This window comes from Pelodiscus sinensis, chromosome 1 (assembly GCF_052426305.1).
Source record: "Pelodiscus sinensis isolate ZL-2025 chromosome 1, ASM5242630v1, whole genome shotgun sequence".
Classification (NCBI taxonomy): domain Eukaryota; kingdom Metazoa; phylum Chordata; order Testudines; family Trionychidae; genus Pelodiscus; species Pelodiscus sinensis.
Genome location: NC_143052.1, coordinates 15200996 through 15218834, shown reverse-complemented (window position 1 = coordinate 15218834; position 17839 = coordinate 15200996). Strand labels below are relative to the sequence as shown.

Sequence of the window (17839 nt, the reverse complement as noted above, 5' to 3'; positions counted from 1 at the left end):
AATCATAGAATACTAGGACTGGAAGGGACCTCAAGAGGTCATCGAGTCCAGTCCCCTGCCCTCATGGCAGGACCAAATACTGTCTAGACCACCCCTCATCTGCTTTTGCGGAAAAACTTGCCAGCTGTCTACACTGGCCGCTTGAATTTCTGGAAAAGCACTGACGATCTCATGTAAAATCATCAGTGCTTTTCCGGAAATACTATGCTGCTCCCGTTTGGGCAAAAGTCTTTTTCCGAAAGACTTTTGCACAAAAGGGCCAGTGTAGACAGCACAGTACTGTTTTCCGCAAAAAAGCGAAAATGGCGATCGGGCTTTTTTGCGGAAAACCGCGTCTAGATTGGCCACGGACGCTTTTCCGCAAAAAGTGCTTTTGCGGAAAAGCATCCTGCCAATCTAGACGTGCTTTTCCGAAAATGCTTTTAACGGAAAAGGAGCATGGAACTGACAAACAGTGGGTTGGGTCAGAATAGGCACTGCCTGGGCAAAGAGACTGGGGCAAGGAAACGGTGGGAGGACAGGACACTGGCCTTTTACAAGTAGTCCAGGGAGGAAGACTGTAAGTGGGAACATGGACAGACAGAGAGGGAGCTACAACAGGCCAAGGTAAAAGAGACAAACTGGTTGATTTGCCAGAGATGGGGCAACTAAGACTGTCCGAGTAAGGAGACTGGGACTGGAATAAGGGTGTATGCAAACTGGGACTGATGTGAGGTGATTGGGACAGAGATGAAAAGCCATGGTTGGGAAGAGACAAGGCTGGGACAGGCTGGCAGCTACGGGGAAGAAAATGTCACATCTGGGGAGATGTGGATAAACAGTCTGTGCTCACAAGAGCACACTCCCCTCCAGATTTTGAAGTAGAACCCAAGACTCCCAAGTCTCCCCATTCCCCTGTTGTCACGAAATAACTTTGAAATCCGCTTGCAAAATATCCCCATCCCCACTATTGCTGGTATACAAATTGGATGACAGCCTATTACTGTTGAGACTAGGTGGGTGAGATAATATCTTTTATTGGGCCAACTTCTGTTGGTGAGAGACACAAGCTATCGTGCTACACAGAGCTCTTCTTCAGATCTAGGAAACTTATTAAAGTCTTATAGCTAAATATAAGATGGAACAGATTGTTTAGCATAAGTAGTTAACACATTTCAAGGGACCATTCAAGGTGAAGTGGCCTGTTAACTCCCCCTCTAGTTATAGGGAGGAAAGAAAGGGAGAATGAAGTAGCTAGGAAGGGGGAGGGGGTTGTAGATTGCTAGTGAGTTATAGATCGTTGTAATAAGTCATAGATCTAGTGTCTCTATACAGTCCATGTTTTTTTACTAGCAAAGCTATACATTTAAGCTTCCAGGCTCATCTTTTGAAAGTGTTGTGCAGGTTTCCTTTGAGGATGAGGACTCATACGCCACATATAGAGAGAACGCTTAGTGAAAAGCATTCACCCATAGGTGATAGGGTGGATTTGTCTTTTATCATTTTTGTGTGTGTTTAGTCAAGACCACAATGATTGTCCAGTTTCACCCACATCATAGCTATTGGGGCATTTAGTGCATTGGACGAGATATATCACAGGTCTGTGTAAGACCAATGGATCTTGAAATGTGGGCAGTGGAGCGTGTTGATCATTGTAGCAGTGGAAATATATTTTCAGAGTTTGCATCTATTGTTCTGGCAATTCCCAGTGCCATTTTGAGTTGGTGTGACTGGTCTGTGAGAAGTTTGCTTTTGATGATGACCTTGAGGAAGTTGAGGTGTTGTTTGGAGGTCAAAAAAGGAGGTTCAGGAAAGATTTATTTCAGAAAGGGGTCCTTATGGATACTTCTGACCTAAATCTCTCTCTACCTCAGTTCCTTATCTGTAAATGAGAATAATAATAGCCTCATATCTCACAGAGTTGTTGTATAAATAACTGATATTTGGTGAGCACCATGATGCTACAGCAATGAGCACTACAGAGAACCCATGAGAAAATTAGCAATACTATTCTCTGAGCAGTGTTATATAGACATGGATTTGATACTGATTTTGTGTTGTATTGGAAGTATCATTTGGTGTTATTTGAACAAATGTAATTAATTTTTTTACTAGAAAAACTTGCTTTTGTGCACTGTCAAAATTGCAAACATTTCACTATAAGCTCAGTAGCCTTCTAAACTAAAGCATCTACTATGCTGCAATTCAGTGTTGTCACTGTGCAGATTACACTTCCTAAGTCTTGGACAGAAAGGCTAGAACTCTGAAGTGTATTCCCTACAAAGTGTAGCGAGAAGATTTTTTTCTATTAACACTATTCAGTTTTATTTAACATTTAGAATACAGATGGATCCCAGTTACACAATTTAGATCTTGATTTCAACCACCACAAAGCTTGGGAGTGCTCAGATTTGAGTTGATTACTGTATCTTAAATAAAGACCAGCCATCAAATTCAGATCCATCCTCAGACATTGAACTTCTCAAAGTTGAAAGATCTCTGGATCTCTCAGAAAGACGAAACTGACCTTTCTTCATGTAAGCTATCTATGGTTCAAATATTCCCTTCTCTTTTCTCTTATTTCAATCAAAATGCCCTTTCCCAGCATATAGATGAAGTTATATGCTGTTCTTCTTATGGCAGGTTTTAAAGTAAAACACAGTAGGACCAGCTTGTTCAAGGCAAGAGATAAATCAAGACTACAATCTAAGAAACACAAGAATTATAACAGCAAATTAGGCAGCAATATAAATCAAAATGAGTGCCTGGCTTGTGTTCCCTAGGAAACAAGAAAGTATCCATGTGTAAATCTTCCTATACAGAATCCAGGAAATGAGGCATGTTAAATTGGGTATGTCTACACTAGCCCCCCTCCCCAGTTCGAACTAGGGAGGCTACTGTAGGCATTCGAAGTTGCAAATGAAGCCCAGGATTTAAATATCCCGGGCTTTATTTGCATGTTCCCGTCTGGTCGCCATTTTGAAATTCCACTAGCCCGAAGTAGCCCAAAGTAACTGCCCACGGCTACACGCGGCAGTGAAATGGCAATTTGAACTAAGTCCTTAGTTCAAATTAACTGTTACTCCTCATGGAGGTATAACAGTTAATTTGAAGTAAGGACCTAGTTCGTATTTCCATTTCACTGCCGCGTGTAGCTGCAGGCAGTTACTTTGGGCTAGTGGAACTTAAAAATGGCGACTGGACAGGAACATGCAAATAAAGCCCGGGATATTTAAATCCCGGGCTTCATTTGCAACTTCGAATGCCTACATTAGCCTCCCTAGTTTGAACTAGGGGGCTAGTGTAGACATACCCATTGATTTTAATTCTTAGGAAGAACAAGTTACTCACCCTGTGTAGTAATGGTGGTTCTTCGAGATGTGCCCCGTGGGTGCTCCACTCTCGGTGTTGGGTCCATCCCCGGCGCCGGGATGGACCCGACACCTAGAATGGAGCACCCACGGGGCCACTCGAAGAAGAACTTAGTGACATTCCAGTACTAAATGCCAAATTTCAAGGGCATTTTAGAAGCTCAATCAGCCAGCACACAGAGGGGCTGAATTCTTGGCCAACTCCTCTCAACTCACTTAGGTGATTTGACCCTCTCCCTCAGGGAGTGCAGGGAGTAAAGCATTTCCTTGCTGTAGTCTACATAGAGACAGAATCAGTCTAGCCTTGTCTCATGCTTTCTATTAATGTTTTCTGTTTTTCTTTTGCCCATCCAGCTATTTTTCCACCCTCTCTGATAGTTCCAACTTTTATCTGTTCAGGTAAGAGGTTGACCAAATCTGGCTCAAAAAATAATTCTAGATGCTGACAATGCAGTCATCTCTCCATAATAAGTTTATGTCATTATAACGGGCATGGTGCAACAGTGAACTTGGGAGAGAAATATTATTCAAAGAGCTACTCTCAGGATGGGCCTCTGTTTACACATATTTCTATTGGTGATGGTAATAGATTTCCACCTGGCTCTGTTACTGTGTGAGAGACCTCTCAGTCTCTTCAGTGTAGACCCCTCATCTGCTGCACTAGTATTGTTTGAGCACTGTGGTTAGACAAGGCAGACATTTCCTTTCATTATTGACTAATGGATACAATCTTCTCATTTCCATATTTGAATACACACATTTATGCTTATCATCTTTGAGCCTCTATATCTCAATGAAGACTACAGCAGCCAGAGCACATTCTTATGGTTGCTTTCACAATCTTTTATTTCAGAAGAATGAAAAAGGAGAGAGGAAAAAAAACCCTGATCTGGATTGATTCCCAGACAACTAAACTGGAACAATTTTATACATATGGGGCTAGATACTGATATTTTACTATGAGAGTAGCACCACTGGTTTGAATGAGACATACACAGGAATGGCAATTTTCTTCCATATTCTGGGAGACCTTATTAGATTTGAGTATCTTTGGGGATACATTGTGCAAAATTGCTATACACCATACAGCCACAGACCAGGAATGTATGTTACCTCTTTAGGGGAAGATGTAATGTGAAGTCTTAAAGTTCAGAGAAGAATGGGCTTTGATCACAATAAGCATAAAGTATATTTCCAGGAGAATACATAAGGAGAGGATAATGCAAATTGCTCATCCCCAGTAATGGAAAAACACCGCCTTTTGAAGCAACACCTTTAGGCTTGTCTGTTCCTGGAGACTGGAGATCAAAGGCATGAGCTGTACAAAGTAATGGCTGAATTGTTCAGCTGGAGTTCTGGTTCTGAATCTAAGAAGTTATGAACTTATAACCCCAGGGAAAACCCATTTGTGGTTTTGAAAGATTAACATATACTAGAGCCCAAGGTTGGAATTGGGGGTGTTCTCTAGTAAGCATTTCAGCATGCACCCAGGTTCTTTCATATTTTAACGTGTTTTGTCTGCAATGCCTTCATGTTAAGAATAAATGTGCTTGCTTAGAAAGAGCTACGTGGTAACTTAGCTGCAAGAAACACACTGGACATAGCCTTTAGAAAGAAAGCAAAGTGCAGATGCTGGCCTTTTAGGCAATCTGGCTTACTGGAGATGTCATGGAACTGTGAAGCCTTAACATCCTGATCAGCAAAGTGAAAGACAGGGATTCCTGTCCAAGAAAAGTGCTAGTTGAGGACTCGAGAATCTAGTGTGGGTGCCCGCTGGTAGCCCAAGAGGTGGAGGCATACAGGTGCAGTTACCCTGAAACTGTGATCAAAACTATTCACAGAATAACATTATTACACAAATTTCAGCAAGAGTATCAAAAACTGGGACATTGTGTTTTAAGCATCACTTAATCCATCCACGGTGTCTCCCTCAGACGATAGTCAAATGAGAGAAATACTTCTGATGTGTTCCCGCCCTCTTGGTTAAAGAAACACAGAAACAAACAAAAACTATATCAGTTTTGACAGGATGATTAATCAGAGGCAGTACTTACAGTTGCATGACCAGATACAAGTGGTTTGGACTCTCATAGATGTCTTCTAGTGCAACTATATTTTCATGTTTTATTCTGAAAAGCAACAATAACAACAGAAGGTAAGTGCAAATTTAAATGGTGACTTTTAAGCAGCTGCCTAACAGAAAGCTATTTTTAGTTTGACATTACTTGGTGCTTGTGATTTACAGTCAGAACCAAATCCAGTTCTGCATAAGCTGTCAGAAGTGCCTGGCAGCCCAGGATCCTGTTATTATCTAGCAGCAATGTTTGATGATGACATATTTAAAGTATTAGAAATGTTTCTTTTCCTATTTAATTAATAATATGAATAGCAAAGGTGGAATTTGGAAGTCAGGGCAGTAGCACATCACAGATTTATTGAAGCCAGTACAGGCAGTCCCCGACTTACGCGGATCTGACTTATGTCGGATCCGCACTTACGAACGGGGCTTTTCTCGCCCCGGAGCTCGCGGGAGGCGGGACCGCCCAGAGCGCAGCGGTCCCGATACCGCGTCCTCCGGGGCGAGAAAAGCTGCTCCGGGTCTCCCTGGTGTGCTGGGGGGGACTCCCCAGCACAGCAGGGAGACCTGAGCAAAGCCGCACAGGCGGCGGGACCCCGCTGCCCGTGCGGCTTTGCTCCTTTGCCCCGGAGAAAAGCCGCACAGGCGGCGGGGTCCCCCGCCTCTGCGGCTTTGCTCCCCCGCCTCTGCGGCTTTGCTCCCCCGCCTCTGCGGCTTTGCTCCTGTCTCCCTGCTGTGCTGGGGGGGAGTCCCCCCAGCACAGCAGGGAGACCCGAGCAAAGCCGCACAGGCGGCGGGATTCCGCTGCCTGTGAGGCTTTCTCCGGGGCAAAGGAGCAAAGCCGCACGGGCAGCGGGGTCCCCCGCCTCTGCGGCTTTGCTCCTGTCTCCCTGCTGTGCACCTGACCCCACTGCCCATGCGGCTTTGCTCGGGTCTCCGTGGTCTGCTGGGGAGTGAGGGGGCGCAGCTAGTGCGCTCCCCCCCCCCCCCCCCAGCAGACCAGGCTTTTGTTGCGGGACGCCTGGGGTAGAGCAGCTGGGGTGCTGCCCGGTTGGTCCTGCAGAGACCTACCCGGCAGTGCCCCAGCTGTTCTGTCTCAGGAGTCCAGATTCAGCCGCTGTTGAAACTGATCAGCGGCTGATTCCAGGAAGCCGGGGGCAGAGCAACTCTGCCTAGGGCTTCCTGTAGTCAGCCCCTGATCAGTTTCAGCAGCGGCTGAATCTGGAGCCAGTTCCGACTTACATACAAATTCAACTTAAGAACAAACCTATAGTACCTATCTTGTACGTAACCCGGGGACTGCCTGTATACTGTTAGTAGCCAAGATTGTAGGGATTTGCATATATATAAATGCAGACAGCAATATTAATGTCAGAGAGGCCACAACTGCATAAAATCCCCATACTCCTAGTAGCTCCACCCCAAAACAACACTCCATATACAACATCTTCTCAGCACTTCCTCACAACACTGTAAACCATAACAATATATCTTAAGCTTTGATGGCGCCTTCCACCAAAAGAGCTTAAGCACCTTAATAAATTAATTATTCAAACCACAGCTCCTTGTTATTGTCATGACCATCATACAGAAACATTCTTATAGTTTAAAAAGACAGCTCAGTAGTTGGGATCAAGACAAGGTCTCTGGGCCCTCGCTTTGTTAACAATGTTAACTTTTAGAGGAGAATCACTTCATTCGACAACAATCTCATTACCTGCTCAGAGCAAATTTTCTCTGGGATTATTGTTTAAGCCCGTGGTCACCAACCCGTCAATCATGATCGACTGGTCGATCGGGAAGGTTCGACCAGTCAATCGCAAGGCGTTCAGAGTCCCCCCAATTCTCCCCACCCCCAAGAAGCGACAATGGAGGTAGTGCCGACTTCCCGCAGGGTGGACGGAAGTCCGGCAGCTGCTCGCCACTACTGGGGTTTCCGGAAGTGCGCTGCCTGCTCCCCTCCTCCAGGTCTGTGGCGCACAGGGGACTTGCTGCATGGGGGGAGGAGGTAGGAATCCCAGGGAAAACGCGCACTGGGGCATCATTCCTCTGCGGGTGAGTGGGGAGGCATCCTGGTGGGAGGTGCACGCTAGGGCTTCCCTCTGGGAGGGGGAGGGGTTAGGAGTTCCCAGAGGAGGCATGCGCCGGAGCTTCCCTCCTCTGCGGGGGATGGGGGAGGAGTCCCAAGGGGAGGCGTGCGACAGGGCTTTCTTCCTCCGCAGGGGGGGTGGGTGCATGCACGGGCTTCCCTGCTGCATGGGAGTGAGGAGTTGGGCCCAGAGAGTGTGCGACAGGGCTTCCCTCCTCTGAGGGGGGAGGGGAATCCTGGGAGGAGGCTGGTGCAGAGGACTCTCTGCCCCAACTGGCCCCCTGCCCCAGAACCCTGTCTCCTGCCCTCCCGGTACCCTGTTCTCTCTCCCCTGCCCCCAGCCACAGAACCCTGCCCCCACTGGCATCCTGTCCCCTGTTCTAGCACCCACTAGCATTCTTCCCCAGTACCATGTCCCCTGCTCCCACCAGCACAGTTGGGGCCACCTTAGTGAGGCTTGGGGCGGGGGGGTTGGAGGAGGGTTTTGGGGTTTTTTTTTTTGCATCTCACTTGTGTGGCCCCCAACTGACTATTCTGTGGGTCAGTGACACCTGACTCAAAACAGGTTCCCTGCCCCTCATCAGAACACTCCTGCACTCCCCCTTCCCCCAGACCCTAGATCTGAGCCTATCATACATTGGAAGCCCCTGCCTTGTGCCCCTCACATACCCCAACCAAAATTCCTGAACCCTCACATCCACAAGCCTGTGGCTTGCTTAGTACCCCAACCCTACATCTGACCCCAACACTGCCCGGCCTGGAGCCTCCAACCTCAGCCAGCGTCCCCTTCTCCACCTCCTCCTGCATCCAAATTTCCTCCCAGAGCTTGCACCTCTCACCCCTTCCCACACCCAAATACCTCATTCCCACCCCAGAGCCTACACATACTGTCTCAACCCAGCGAGGGTACGGCTAGACTGCAGGAGTTTTTCAGGATTCCGGAGATATTCCAGAAAAACTCTTCTGCATCCAGGGATTCGTTTGTTCTTCTCTTTTTTTTAGTGGAAGAGCAAACATGCTCTTTCGGTCACCCCTATATTCCTCTTTCCATGAGGAATAAGGGGGCTTCCAAAAGAAGGGGTTTTTCTGACATTTGGTCGAGTCTAGACAGGCCAAATGTTGGAAAAACTTATTCCTACAGAAGAATTGAAAAAAGAAAAAGCAGCAGTATAAGGGCTGGGGATAGCAAGTGATGGAGAGGAGGAGAATAGAGAGGGTGGGGCTTCAAGGAAGGGACAGAGTGGTAGATCTTGGCTTGTTCTGTCATTTAAAAAGTGATCTTCAGTGTAAAAAGGTTGGAGAGCACTGGTTTAAGCAATTTGAAATAGTTTCTAAAGCATACCTTTAATTTGCATTAAAACTAAACTTAAGACCGTAAAAGAGACTAACCATTTAATGACAAGGGCTATAAGGGTGCATATACACTACACCCTTATTTTGAGATAACTAGCATTATTTCAAAATAACAATGCGAACGTCTACACAGCCATTCTATTATTTTGAAATAATTTCCAAATAACAGACAGCTTATTCCAAAATCTGTAAACCTCATTCTATGATGAATAACTCCTATTATTATTTCAAAATAAGACGTGTGTATACGCTCCACTGCTGCTATTTCGAAATAGTCCCTTCCCAGGGCCATTCTAAGTTATTCCTCCACAGTGCCTCCTGGGTCTCTAAATCAAGATAGCATGTCTACATTAGGGAAGCCTGCCTCGGACTATTTTTGAAGCTTCCCTGCAGTGTAGACATGCTATTTTGAATAAGCTATTTTTGAACAACTCTTCCAGAATAGCTTATTTCAAAATAAGCAGGCAGTGTAGATGTACCCTAATATTAATTGTACAAAGTGGAGAGGATTACCTTAAGTGTGAGAGAGAGCTCCAAAAACTGTAAGGCAGAATGTGCTGATATAAGAACTTAGGGTATGTCTACACTACCACCCTAGTTCCTACCTAGAATAGGAAGCCTAGTGTCACATTACCGAATTGGGGGGAAGCAGCCATATCACTGCTGCACCCCTAGGTGGGGGTATTGGCCCCAGAAATTGGAATAAAAGGGAGCCATGTGGGGTATTGAATGGGAGCTTGCTGTTTTCTGATCCTGTGTACACTGTTTATGTGAGTATATAATGTCTATGTGTGTAGGTAGGAATCTGTAATCTGTGTGGAAGCTGAATATTTCTGTGAATGTGGTTAAGCATTGCTATGGACAGGCTGAGTAGCAAAGCCCTGTGGAACAATGACTCTCAATAGGCTATGGACACACCCAAAGAATGGGATTTGTCACCTGAGGGCAGCCAGCACGGTACATAGAGATTGGCCTCTGACCAGATGACTTGCTGCATACAAGAAGAGGCCAGGAAGGGGATAAAAGAGGCCATGTGGTCGATGCCATTTGGTTCTCAGCTCAGCACTTCATCCCAGAGGCAGCACTGCAGGGATTGAAGAGCCCGGAAGACCTGTGAACCCATCCTGATCGTAGGATGTGCAATAAGAACTTTTAAACCAGCAGCTGTAACATCTCTGCTAGAGCCTGCATCGAGAACTGGGAGATTCGGTGCATGTAACGTACTGTACTTTAATAACCTTACTCTCATGCTTTTCTTTCTTGTAATAATAAACCTTTAGCTATAGATTCTAAAGGATTGGCCCAGCGTGATTTGTGGGTAAGGTCCAGAGGGTAAATTGACCAGGGATCTGTGGCTGGTTTCTTGGAACCGGACAGGACTTGTTCGGGGTAGGTGGGATTGGGTGCTAGGACCCCCCACCTGTGTATGAGGCCCGGGGCCATCTGGGGCACGGATATTGCTGGGGTGTCGGAGGGGTTTTGCTCGTGAGGCTTCAGGCAGGCAGCTGAAGCGCTCTGTGGGACTGGTTTGTGGCCTGTGTGGAGAGATCACCAGTCGGGGGCTGTAAGTAGCCCCGGATTCGAGCAGTTCGCCCTGAGCGGATGCCCTCAGCTGTGCCCAGACACGGCCCGGTCCGTCACACCTAGTCCGAACTACCTAGTTCGTGCCACGTGTAGCCGTGGGGCACGGAGTCCAAACTAGAGGACATTTAAAAATGGCGGTGCCCGGCAACATGCAAATGAAGCCCGGGAAATTCAAATCCCGGGCTTCATTTGCAACTCCAGTTGACTACATTACCACCCTAGTTCGAACTGGGGTAGTAGTGTAGACATACCCATAGAGACACACACAGGCAGAAAGAACAGCAAAGGACACTCACCAGTGAATTCTAAACCCTGTAAACTTTTGGGAGCATAATCCACCCCAAACCTCTGAGAGGCACCATTAGGTACACAAGGCCCAATACTAAGCAGCACTAAGCATCCTACACTTCCACTGAAGTTGATGAGAGAAGGTAGGGATGTAAAAGTATAACAATCATTTAAACGGTTAACTGATAGGTCTAGACTTATCGGTTACTGTTCACATTTATATGCAGGCTCTCACCCTGCTCCTAGGGAGCCAGTTGCCACCCCACGCTGCTGGCTTTGTATCAGATCCAGCTGGTGTGAGCCGGGAGCTGTCTTAAAAGTCTGCTACCAGGGCACACCAGCTCCAAGGGAGACAGCTGCCACTCTGTGCTGCAGGTGCATGTAACCATATAACCGCTGAGATATTGGGTGGATCCAGCTTCCAGTGACATCACTGAGAAGACACAGATTTCAGTGAGAGAGAGAGAGAGATCAGGCCTATATTTAGGGATGAAAAGCCATATTCACATATGTAACCCCCAAGGAGATTACCTAGATTCTCGGGGCTCTGTCTGCTGGCAGCTCAGGGAGAGGCACACTGAATTTTCCTTGGCTCCCCCTCCCTACCAGGGTCAGAGCCTGCCCGGCAACCCATAGTTAATGATAGGCCCCTCCCAGGGAGTTCAGGAGGGGAAGGAGGAGCCATTGTTGGAGGGGTCGGGAGCCAGCCAGGGCAAGGGGAAGGCTGGCTGTGTAGAAGCTAGTAAGCCCCAGGCGTGCATGCAGGGTTTCCCCCTAAGAACTAGCCTCTAGGGACCTGAAGGCAGGATCCCTCAACTGGGTTTTATGTCGCCACTGTTGATTCCCAGTTTGTGGAGTTTGCTGGGAGGCTTCCCCAGCCAGGCTGAGTTGGCTCTCCAGCTCCCTGGGTGAGACCAGTCACTGCATGGTCAGCTCTGCTCTGTCTGCTGGTTTGGGGCTGCTGCCTGCTGTGTGTGTGTCTGAATGGTGGGGTAGATTATAGTTTGAATTTTGGTGCAGTTGTGTGGCCTGCACCTTGAGTCTTGCACCCCTTTGTGGTGAGGGGAAATTCTGGGATTGAAGCAGCCTGATTCCTGTCTGAAGAGGATCCCTGCAGGAAGAGACCAACCCCTCTGCAGTGACTGAGTCATCTCTGAACCTGCAGCTCATTCTTGGAGTGTGTGAGTGCACCATCTTTTAGTTAGTAAGTCAGGGAATTTGTTTGGGGATTTTATAACCTGCTGCATATTAAACCTGTGGAGGGATTTACCACCTTCTCCCGCTTGTGAGTCCTTTGGGCTGTACTGGACCCAGTCAACCCCACTGCTAAACCACTGCAGAGAAGAATTTTGTAGTCAGAAGTCATCAAGGGCCCCAACAAAATACGCGTAGCAATGGGACACTAACCTTACAGTTGCTGGGCACCGGTGACCCTAAAAATAGTGTTTTACCCTGATATGTTATATTTGTCTACTGTTTAATATAATTGTGTTTAATATAGTGTATGTGTTCGTGTTATTACACTTTTTACACTCCTCGTCGCTTTTGTCAAAAAGTAGCACTCTTAGCCTCAGCACCCCATCCTTGAGGGCTCGAGCGGTGAGGCTATGGCAGTGAACACATTTCTGGGGGGTCATGAGTCCCACCCAGACAGTGTGCAACCTAGACACCTTGCCTGGCCATCTCAGGCAGGCACTGGGTCATGGCATTTCTCAAACTTCTTGAAGATCCAGGCCGGGTATGTTGGTTTGTGAATCTTTGCCTTTTCTTCTTTTGTCCTTTAATTTTAATTTAATTTAATTTAATTTAATTTAATTTAATTTTGCTGCACTGCTCTGTGCGAGACCTGCTTGCTTGCTTGTTTGTTTTTTAAACAAGGGTCTTATCTGAAGTCTCCTGAGGGAAGAAGGGTTTCTTTTTGGCTTCTTCTTCTATCTTCTCTTTTTCTGAGAACAAAGGGTAGGCGGGCTGCATGCACAAACTGCAAAGACGCAAATGGCAGATGCCTCCTGCCGCGTATGCGTGGTCCAGCCAGATACTGCTAGAAAAACTCCAATCTGCGGTGCCGGAATGAGCCCGACACCAACAGTGGAGCACCCACAGGGACATCATTCAAAGAAGAATTTAGAATGACATAATTTTGTAGCATTGACATGGTCTTAGTGTAAAATGAATAGTGGATTGTAAATTTACACCCTAGCTTGTTACATGTTAACTTCCTGTGTGGATGACCCCTCAAAAGAGGCTGAGGGCTAAGTGGGCTACTGAAGCTGAATTCCTGTATTGCCTTCAAAGTGCTGTTCCTCCACAAAAAATGGAAGCACATGGGGTGAGACAGAGTGTGGCAGGATACTGTACTTTGGTCTCTAGTGTTTTAAATTCAACAGCTTTCATCAGCAATAAATCAGATGTACGCACTTGCACACAAGCAAAACAGAGATAAAACAAGGAAATAAATTTAAAGAAGTCCCCAGAATAACTGGCCTCAACTATACATGAAGAAGAGATGTGGACAAAAACAGGCAGATCCTGAGTATATTTATAACACAGAATATTCTGCATAATGGCATTGTAGTTTACAAAGCTAAAACATCTGCTTTTCTGTTGCCATCACTGTAAGTTCACTGGTTTTAAGACAACCAGGTTCTTACATTTTTTATTATTGAGCCATTCAAACCTGAAAGAGGCTTTCCAGACTCCATAAATACTCCCATGAATCAAACAGGAAACAACAGAAAGGAAATGCACTGTATACTCCAAGTGGGGAGGAGAAGAAGGATATAGAGCAAGGACCAGTGCTAGAACTTATCTATAGACCAAGGACCAGTGCTAGAACTTATCTACTGTGTCCTTCCAGAGAGGTCACTGCAGAGAACAGTGTTGTGAAACTTCCCACTGCAGTCAGTACATGATACTGCAAGAGACTCACAGCAGGCATCCAAATGTAGCTGGGACAGCCAAGTCTCAAGACGAAACCATACGACCCCCCACAGGTCTGTTCCTGTTCACCCTGGAAGACGCTGAATTTAACATCAATATTACCAGTTGATTTAGTTGTCTTAGGCTTGAATTACTTTAATGTTACTTTAATGTTTAATGTAACATTTTGTGTTCAAAGAAATGGACTGATCTGTGTATTCTATAATTTCTAATTTTTTGTCTGTTCCAGTCAAAGATGGGCAATAATTTTTGCAGGGAGGCCACTACACAAATTTTCATAAGTCGTCAGAGGCTGGCTCATAGTCCCTAGAAAAGGACGACGGGAGGCTAGAGAGAAAGAGAGTGCGCGTCAGTGAGAAACTCTGTATATGAGAGAGATAGAGACTTTGTGACATAGATTGTGTATTTGTGTGGCACAGACTCTGTGTGGGTGTCTGACAGGAGGGGTGTTCTTGCTACTGTTGGGTGAGTTTCTGAGAGAATCCATGTGCTGTCTCTTTAAGACAGGGAAAGCTGTTGTCTGATGTCTCTCCCTCCCCTGCTCTGTGAGTGGGAGGTGGGGGGAGGTAGAGTGTTTATGTGTGTGAATGAAGAGAGAGAGAGAGAGACAGAGCACTGGCTGCTGGAAAAAATCACACAAGCAGTGCATTGCCCCTTAAGACAGGCACTAATCTCAGTTGCTCACCATACTTCAGACTGGAGCAGCTCTGTTGCATGTCCCCTTCTCCCTGATGCCTGCTCTGCAGAGATGGAGTACAAGAGCAGGAGGACAGCCTGACTTCAGCACTCCCCTCCTCCCTCTCCCCTTGCACAGCTAGTAGGAAGGTTCTTGGAGCAGCTCATCTGCAGGACGGAGCAATGTGGGGGCAGAAGCAGCCTGAACACATGCTGCCTGCACACTCTGCTAATCAGCTAAGCAAGCGGATAGAAATGCTGGTTGGCCAGATCCAGCCCACGGGCCGCATTTTGCCCACCCCTATTCTAGAACTATGAAATGGTCCCTTAGAACTGCTTCTCAACCTTTTTTCATAAAGTACCCCCTTTTTAAAAAAAATTATAAGTACCCCAGTACCTACAGTTTTCAGACCCACACAATTTTTTCTACCACTGCAACACATTTGTTTAAACAACTTAATCATAGCCAGGCAGGCGATGAAATTTGAGTGTAAAAAGTACAAATATAATAAAATGCTGTAAAACTTAAAACAAAAATTCAGTTTTCTCCAAATTTCAGTTGTCTTGACGTCCCCCCGCCCCCAGACTTCTCTCGAGTACTCCTAAGGGTACTCGTACCACTGGTTGAGAAACACTTCCTTAGAATATGTGCTAACTACTTAAGCTAAACTCAATCATATATTTAGCTGTTATGCTCTTAGTACTTTTCCCAGACCTGAAAAAGTGCTCTGTTTAGCTCAAAAGCTTGTCTCCCTCACCAACTGAAATTGGTCCAATAAAAGATATTACCTCGCCCATCTTGTGGCTCTCAGTTACTTCTGCATCCACCTATAGCAAGACGTATTCTGTATTTAACATCCATTTGATTCAAATAACTTTCCAGAATTAATTTTGCTATACACTAAGTCCCGACTTAAGCTCAAACCATGATCTATTTTGGGTAGCTACCTTCTTTGTCCTGTACGTTATTACTGGCATCAGTCCATTTCCTTGCCTTTAGAATCTCATCTATTTTCTTCAAGATTTCCCCTTAGTCTCCCTTATTCTGAGCTGCACAGGGTAAATCCAGGAAGACTCCCAGGTCCTTGAAAGTTTAAATTGTTTTAATAGCTTTCCTCTGAATACAATCTTTCTCCTCTCAAATGCTGTCCTTAAACCCTGGTAACTAATGAGGCATAAAATATTTAAATAAGATTTCACTAGAGTAGTACACACCACACACTTACCACATCTTTAGAATTCCAGGGTTGAACAACTTAAGCTTGAATGTCTGACTGCTGCAAAGCAATCCTCAGTTGCCCCGTAATTCTTAAACTGTGTCCTCCCATATGTTATACTCACTGCAACTATATTTCCCTGTCTTCAGCTTTTATTTTCCAGCCTTGTTACTGCATTTTGCCACACTGAATGTTGTAAGCATCCTAAACACCCATTACCTATATTCTTCCAAGTCACTCTGAATTCGATAGGATGTTCACTTAAATTTAAGAAGGGCTAGAACAAAACCCTGCATACAAAAATAACCAACTCTTGTGGAGATCACATCTGGCTGTGAACCTTATAGCTGTCTGTGACAGGGCCGGCAGCAAAGCAGCACTGCCCCGCACTAGAGGCGGCCCCGGACCTTGGGTCAGAGATCGGGGGGAGGGTCCGCACAGAGGTAGGGAGGCGGTGGATAGCCACGGGGAGGAAAGGGCCACGCCAGAAGCACCCTGCACGGCCATGATCGCGGACCGCCGGGCAAACCCGGCACATCTGGGTGACGTCACGCGCGAGCTCCAGAAGGGCAAGACGGGGAGCGCAGGGGCAGGGCTGGCGGTAGACGCCGGGGTGAGTGGGAGATGGGGGGGGACGAGCCGGAGAGAGGTAACGCCCACCCCAGGAGGAGAGGAACGGTAAGCCTGGCTCCAAACTGGTAGCCAGGAGCCAGAGCAGACTTGGGGGAAGAAGTGGCCCAGGGCAGGGCCGTGGAACCCGTGACTGGAGGGTTTAGGGGCTACAGCCCCCTCCACTGAGTAGGGATGAGTGTCCCTGCCTTAGGGCCCTGGGCTGGGGCTTGGAGAGAGGGAGGGCCCGAGCCCCCTTCCCCGACCAGTCTGAGAGAACCACAAGTGGGCAATAAAAGCCGCAAATATTTACCGTCCTGTACAGGGAGGACTGAGACGATTTGGGGGAACCGGTGACACTGTCCCAAATGTTCATAATGGGACAAATCAAAACCCTGGATATAAACACCTGTGAATGTTGGTTTATTAGGTGATGAGCTTTTGTGGGCCAGACCTACTTCCTCAGATCAAATTGTGGAAGAAAATTGGCATGACCATATATACCAAAGGGATACAATCAAAATAAGTGAACACATATAAAATTGACAAATCAGATTTTAGAACAGAGGGGAGAGGTGTGTGGGGGGGGGAGGTTAGTGTCTATGGGTATGTCTACACTACCACCCTAGTTCGAACTAGGGTGTTTAATGTAGGCAACCGAAGTTGCAAATGAAGCCCGGCCATTTTTAAAGCCCCAGTAGTTTGGACTCCATGCCCGCGGCTACACGCGGCACGGAGTAGGTAGTTCAGATTAGGCTCTCTAATCCAAACTACCGTTACTCCTCGTGGAACGAGGGTGGTAGTGTAGACATACCCTATGAGATAATGATATTAGGGGTGATAATTGGGAAAGATATCTTTGTAATGGGTAAGGTACAGGCAGTCCCTGGGTTACGTACAAGATAGGGACTATAGGTTTGTTCTTAAGTTGAATTTGTATGTAAGTCGGAACTGGCTCCAGATTCAGCCGCTGCTGCTGAAACTGACCAGGGGCTGACTACAGGAAGCTGGAGGCAGAATTGCTCTGCCCCCAGCTTCTTGGAATCAGCCACTGATCAGTTTCAACAGCGGCTGAATCTCGAGCCTGGGACAGAACAGCTGGGCTGCCAGGTAGGTCCCTGCAGGACCAACCCGGCAGCACCCCAGCTGCTCTATCCCAGGGTCCACAACAAAAGCCTGCTCTGCTGCGCCCCGCCCCTCCCCCCCCCAGCAGACCAGGGACACGAAGAGCAAAGCCGCAGAGGCGCGGGACCCCTCCGCCTCCCCGGCTTTGCTCCAGGAGTCCCTGGTCTGCTGGAGATGGTCCTCAGCAGACCAGGGGCACCCAGTGCAGCTTTTCTCGCCCCGGAGGTTGAGGTGGCGGGACCGCTGTGCTCTGGGCGGTCCCGCTGCCTGCGAGCTCCGGGGCGAGAAAGCCCCGTTCGTATGTGCGGATCCGACATAAGTCAGATCCGCGTAACTCGGGGACTGCCTGTAGTTAGCATCTTTGTTAAGGCCCATTTGTAAATTGTCAAATTTAAGCATGAATGACAGTTCTGAGGTTTCCCTTTGTAGTCTGGTGTTAAAGTCTCCTTGAAGTAATATACATGTAGGGAGGTTGTTGAGACAATGCCCAGTCTAGTTTAAATGACAAGAAACTCTTTTTAATTTATGAAAC

The 17839-nt window shown here is 46.9% G+C and overlaps 1 protein-coding gene across 2 annotated transcripts in view; it reads right to left on the bottom strand.

Moving 5' to 3' along the window:
* CAMK1D (calcium/calmodulin dependent protein kinase ID) overlaps positions 1-17839 on the bottom strand; it is a 409667-nt gene that overhangs the window by 162600 nt on the left and 229228 nt on the right. For both annotated transcript variants that reach the window (XM_006117098.5, XM_075926019.2), the window contains exon 3: positions 5405-5479. In XM_006117098.5, the coding sequence (XP_006117160.2) occupies positions 5405-5479 (75 nt within the window). The remainder of the gene's footprint in view (positions 1-5404; positions 5480-17839) is intronic.